Consider the following 6446-nt stretch of genomic DNA (forward strand, 5'->3'; position numbering starts at 1 on the left):
GATAATCTCCCTAGCGTTACCAATCGCCTTAGTGATCTCACTGAGACATTCTAGAAGGAAATTGAACTTTCCGAAGCCTAAAGCTTGTAATGTCTCGATTTTCCCTGCTTCCTAAGCTTTCTTGGTTTTGATGCCATCAATTTCCTTGTGCACCCAACTGAGCACCTGTTTGAGGCTTTCCATTATGTTATTGATGCATAGATCAATATTCAAGTGATATTCTTCCTGGTTCTTATCACCAGTAGTGTTAAGATTAACCTCCAGGCCAACCTCCCTATCCTCGAAGCTCTGAGCTTCTTTCATTGTCGTGTCCTCCCCCATTAACCTCTTATCCTTTAAATCACTCCTAAGAGGCGACTAGTCCTTGGTGCCCGCTTCCTTTCTTTTAGAAGTCTTCTTTTTTTGCTTCGGGCTCACCAGGGTTTGGACCCCCTCACTTCCAGTGTCAATGTCATTATCAGTCCCATACTCCTCACACCAGCTATCGTCCTCCCCTCTCTTCTTCTTTTTGGAAAACCCTTTTTTTTGTTTCCCCTGCTCTGTTTTTTATTTCTTCTACTTGACCCAACAATTAGTGGATCATTCTCCTCTTTTGTATCATAGCCATCGCCTTCCTCCTCATTAGAGTCATCAAAATCCTCATCCAAGTCAAAAATATCAGTTATATTCAACTAGATAGTTGTGTTCTTGATGTGATTATACATAATCACCACCAAACCTTCGTTCATTGCAGGGTTAATACTGGGGTTGGAAATTGCATCCTTGATCCCTGCAATAAGAGCACAGAAAAGATAATAAGGAAAATAAATTTTATCTTTATACCTAAAATGATTAAGTAAAACAAAGTGGTAGTTGTAAACCCTAGTGTATCTACCATAAGTGTGATAAACTCCATAATAGTAAGAAAAACCCTTCTCCAAATTAACTTAATTACCTTTGGTGAAAAGTAGGTATGGCTGCCCTTCACCAATCTAGCCCTTTCCTCCTCATTCTTTGGAAATTTCTTAATAGCAGCGTCTAAAATCTTTCTGTCCCTATAGAAATTTAGTTGCCTCTGCTATCATAGTTTCGGTCACCTTAACCTTCCTATTTCCAATAGTTAATGTCCCTTCGTTCCATCCCTTCTTGAAGATTCTCGTGATTTCGGACCGTTTCTCTTGCATATTTTCCATAAAATCCATCATCTTGGCCGTGTGATGTTAATATGTTGTTAGTGTCCTTCTATTCATTTTGTCTATCCCAAGGGCCTTTTCTACCCTAAGGATCAAGACCCTAGTTTTCTACTTAATATTATCAAAACATTTTCAAGTTAGTACACGTTTTCACCTTGGTAATTCCTTGATATGTAATTTGAATAATTTCTCATGCTTTATTTGATTTTATTTCTATAGTAACTTTAGGCAATATTCTCTCATACATTGCTTGAAGTATGTATAAGAGAGCCTTAGAATCTTTTTTTCTATTATCCTTGATCAAATCCTTCTCTACCTAAAACAATGCATTGTTAGTTGTGAAGACCTATGCTGAACAATATTTTAATTCCTTAAATATTTCTTGAAAACCTTAGCTTGATAACTTGTGCTATGATAATACTAAATCGATAAACTTCAACTTTGACACCAGGTGAGGGGAAGAGGTATTGAAGAAATAGAGAGAAATAAAATAGAGATAATAATCAACTATGCTTAATATTTCATAAGTGTTCCAAATTATACCAAGTTTAATTTCATAAAACATAAATGTAGAGTTGTTGGTTTGTTATGCTTGCAAAAAAAAATAGTCCCTTACATTCATCGATAGCTAAAACAATTACTACAACCTCCTACTTCTTGTTATACATGTGTGGTTCTTTTCATACAAGCAAAACAGAAATAATTTCTTTAACATATATAGCCATGAAAAAGACAATAAATAAAACATTAATTGTATTTGAAACTACAAGAAAAAATCTCAAATTGAAGATTAGACTACAAATTTGCATTTAAATATGTCCTGCAATTCTGAACGAAAATAACATGAAAATAAATTTTATTTAAAAAAATGAAATATCACATATTTGAATTGTAAAAAAGATGTGTTGACGGGGAGAGAGTAAAGGAACTATAGAGCAGTAAAGACATATAATTAAAGCTAGTTTAAATAATAACTACAAAATAATTTAAGAATACTTTACACATCTAGAATGATGCAAGAGAAATCTAAAAATCATAATCAATATAAAAAAAATATTATAAATAAGATTAATATAGATTTATACCATTTAGAAAACTTAACATTACGTAAAGAAATACTATAATGAAAATAAACTAGTGTTCAGGACCCATCGACTGTTGCACATCCATTTAAGACCTTATATTTTATGCTTTTTAATATAGGCATTAACCCCACATAAACTCCAAAGATTTGATCTTATATATTTTTCATACATATTTAAACACAATTATTCATTAAAAAATTGGAATGGACATACCATTTTCACAATTACAATTTTAAAATTGACATTGATACTATTAACTCCAAAGCATTGCGTATTACCCACTTCACAGTTACACCTTGTGCGAGACACTGTCAAAACAATCATTACAAAGATTTTTTAAAAGACAAAGGGAATAGAGTGGGGATGGGAAGCAGTCAGCACCACCTCGTTTACTTTATCTAAAAGTAAGTGCCAGATAAGTATCGAGTATTTGCTTTTACTAAATTAGATTTAGCCAATCAAATTGTCATTAACTATGTGTTTGCTCCCTCTGAAAGGAAAATTTGATTAGGATTTTCCATTGCTGTATGGATAGGCTACAAAATTCCTCAGATTGGCTTAGGATGGAGCAGATGGATTAGAAGGCAGTCCATAATATAAAAGCTTAAGACTCTAGTACATTTATAAATATTTATCAATCCTTATTCCTTACAATTAACATATGCCTACTTCCTTGAAAGGACATAGGGAAACGTCTTCTAGAACATAGATGAAAAAAAAACCTTAGTAAATAACCTAACTATTACATTTTCACTCAGAAACACTAGATTTCTTCTGCAAAGATAAAAACTGAAAAATCCACCAAGTTCCTATCTTGCTGTTTAATTACTCTTGCTTGTGATCATAATAATACTTCATTGCATGAGTTGAAGTTGCAGGAGCCGAGTTTTCATGCATGTGTTCTCTCCTAACAAAATTGTCACAATAGTCATAACCATGCCACACATTGCTAGGAATAAATCTACGAAAATAGAAGGTATCCACAGGCCCAAATGGCTTATGATCTACAGCTGAATGGACACGAGCTCTAGCAGGCCTCCAATGATCAGCACCAATCCTTTTAAGGTAGAGATAGCATACGCTTTGGTTTACGCATGGACCCTCTATCTTAAATTTGGCTGAAGAACACCACTGAAATGGCTTTTCCTGGTTTCCTTCAATGGGCTCCTTTAGATGCTTTGCTAACACATGGTTCCCTGCTGAGTCCCCAAATCTAAGGCTTACATGATCGCCTGTGCCTGCTCCTGCAGTGCAGCTTGTCTCCACATTCACAATGTACGAGCAGTTCAATCCCTGAACATAACATTTTCAAAACAACTGGATTCAAACAACTCTAAACAATTCATTACATTTTAATCTACCTCCGACACCAATACTGATAACATGTTTCTGCCAGTTTCAGATACAAAAACATATACTCCTAGATTAAAAGCATGGAATGTCGACAGTACGTATTAACAATTTATAATAGATTTTTGAATTTGATTGTAAATCTAGAATGTAGTAGAACATATATCAAGAAAACACAAATCTACTGCATGGTTTCTCTGAAGAAGCAAATGTTAGCTGAAAGCCTAAAATACATGGATAGACTCGGTTACCTTTTCTGTGGTTGAAGTAGGACTGCTGCTACAAATAGGTGCAACAGCTATAACAAGAAGAAAAAGAAGAAGAGCCTTAAGCTGGGCCATTTTGGGCCTGATTGGACTGTTCCTTACAGTTTAATTTCTAGAGGGACAATCAGAGACTGAAACTGACAATAAAACTTATGTTGATGTAGAAATAAGTGAGTGAAGTCTATATACTTAAATATTTGATTTGGCATCTTAGTTTGCTTAGAATAAGTAAGGTCAAGTGTAAACAAATAAAGGGAAAGGAAAAAGGAAATCCTATGGATGAAGACAGGAATAATGTATAGGTAGACATTAGGTATCTTTCCAAAGGAAATAATCACTGTTAAGCCCCTATTTTTGACATTTGCGTTTGCACTTTGTCCACGTTTTCTTCTTAATGAAATGAATCGAATCTTTGGCTCAGTTACTTTTGGCTTGGCCTTGGTCTTCTATACAAATAAACCTCCTGGAAGGAATGCTTGATGGTATTCTATGATATTATATATTTTTTTTTTTGATGACGTCCACAAACTGTCAGTTCAGTATATATATTTTTTTTGATGAAGTCTACAAACTGTCAGTTCAGTGTCTGAGGCACGATCCTGACTTCATCTCTTATGATATCGGAGCCTTGCACTCAACAAGACTTGATTTCTGGTGGGCTCATTTAAAATCATTGGACTTCACCAGTAGACCAAAGACCTATTGATGAAATTATATATTTTACAACACACAGAAACAAAAGATACAGTTGAAAGTACTATTAACTAACATCCAGAGAGATGAGACGTGAAATAGACAACTGAGGAGACAAGATATGACTACATTATTAATTACTGATTACTTGCGAATTAGAATATATTCGAAGGAGGAAATACGACAATTGACTGCTTTAATGATGCTCTCAGACGATAAATTAAAGATAAGGGATTAAAGATGCACAAATTTCTGTCAGAAATACTTTACGGGAAGGTGTCCATAGACTCCGAGCTCTGTAGAATGTACTCCAAGCTCCTAATTGGAATCGGCGACGTCTAGGAATCTGTACCTTTCGTTTTTCAAATCTAAGATCTTAAAACAAATAGAATAAGAATCCCATTTACGTTTTTCGCAAAGGAAATGTTAAAAACGGCAATCCACACTGTAGAACGACTTTAAACATATACTCAGTATGGCTTTTGATGCGGGACATGGATGCTTCGAGATCGAGGTTGGGTTGAGCTTGATGGGCTTTGATTGTTATGAAATAATTTACCATAAAATTAATATTAAAAAATTTAAGTTCTTTATTTCAAACAAATCTTGACCTTTAGTTTAGTATTGGCAAAGGTTGCGATTAGTTATTAAGGTAAATATTTAATCAAATATTATTGTAAGATTGTGTTAAGATTATTATAGGGAGATTTGTAAAAAAAATTAAATGGATTTTATAAAATTTATGTTTATTAGTTAAGTAGTTTCTAGTTTGGTGGTGAGAATGTTGGGTTTCAAAGAGTTCAAAATAAATCAATGATTGTTATGTGTAAAGATTTGATATTATAGAAATTGAGACAATTAAAATGGACAAGGTCAAGATTGACTTCATATTGAATTTGATATAATTAACACAGTCTAACTTTAACTTAAAGAAAGTCAATAATTCATGTGAAAAAATAAATAAACAAAAATATGTATAGATTAATGTATTTTTATTTTTAATTATAAACTATTCAAATACATGAACAACAATGTTTAAAAAATAACTATTTTAAAATAATTTAACATGACAAATGAAATTAATCATCAAATTTATTTATTGACCACCACATTATTTTATATATGACAACTCCATCACTGAACATGACAAATGGCATTAATTATCATATGTATTCCTTATCCATCCTCTAAAGTAAACACTAATATAATATATTAAATCTCCCTAAAAAACAATACACTAAAAAAATATATTGTAATGTCCCCTTATGGGTTTAGGGATGCTTTAGCCATAATTAATCAATTTCAAGATACTTATGACTCAGACTGAATATATTAGGAGACAACTCCACCTTAACATGCATCAAATCAATGATATTTTGCAAATTAATCAATTAAATATTCATAAATAAATTATTCGTCCATCAAACATCCCTAGTTCTTAATGTAAGTATCAAACCAATTGTAATGTACCCTATTAGCAACATCTCCTTCCCCACTTCTTAAATACTGATAGTAATAACATGTTTTAGACTATACGTATACTAATTTCTTATGTATTATGAATATATATATGAAATTAAGTATGACTGTCATACATATTGCAGTCCATATTAATATTACTATTTATTCTACATAAGAACATTGTCGGGCTTCATATATTAAGCATACTTATTAAACACATCCCCATGCATACCACCAAGAACAAGGATGTTACTGCCTGTAACTTAATAACAGTTCTGATCTGATTTGATCCATGGTGATCTTACTAGATGCTTTTGATTCCTTTCCTTCATATCTCTCAATGTGAGGGAGAGGTCACACCTCTTCATCACGTATACCCTTTGGCAAGAGATACACCCTTTCACCATTAGCACCCTTTG

The 6446-nt window shown here is 33.0% G+C and overlaps 1 protein-coding gene across 1 annotated transcript; it reads right to left on the reverse strand.

The window, feature by feature from the left end:
• Positions 1-2849: 2849 nt before the first annotated feature.
• LOC131056559 (embryo-specific protein ATS3A) lies at positions 2850-4066 on the reverse strand. Its single transcript, XM_057990871.2, has 2 exons — positions 3859-4066; positions 2850-3550 (listed from the first exon to the last, which is right to left on the reverse strand). The coding sequence occupies exons 1-2, from the start codon at positions 3946-3948 to the stop codon at positions 3083-3085; spliced, it is 558 nt and encodes a 185-aa protein (XP_057846854.2). The 5' UTR covers positions 3949-4066; the 3' UTR covers positions 2850-3082.
• Between the last annotated feature and the right edge of the window lie 2380 nt (positions 4067-6446).

The sequence above is a fragment of the Cryptomeria japonica genome, chromosome 5 (assembly GCF_030272615.1).
Source record: "Cryptomeria japonica chromosome 5, Sugi_1.0, whole genome shotgun sequence".
NCBI lineage: Eukaryota > Viridiplantae > Streptophyta > Pinopsida > Cupressales > Cupressaceae > Cryptomeria > Cryptomeria japonica.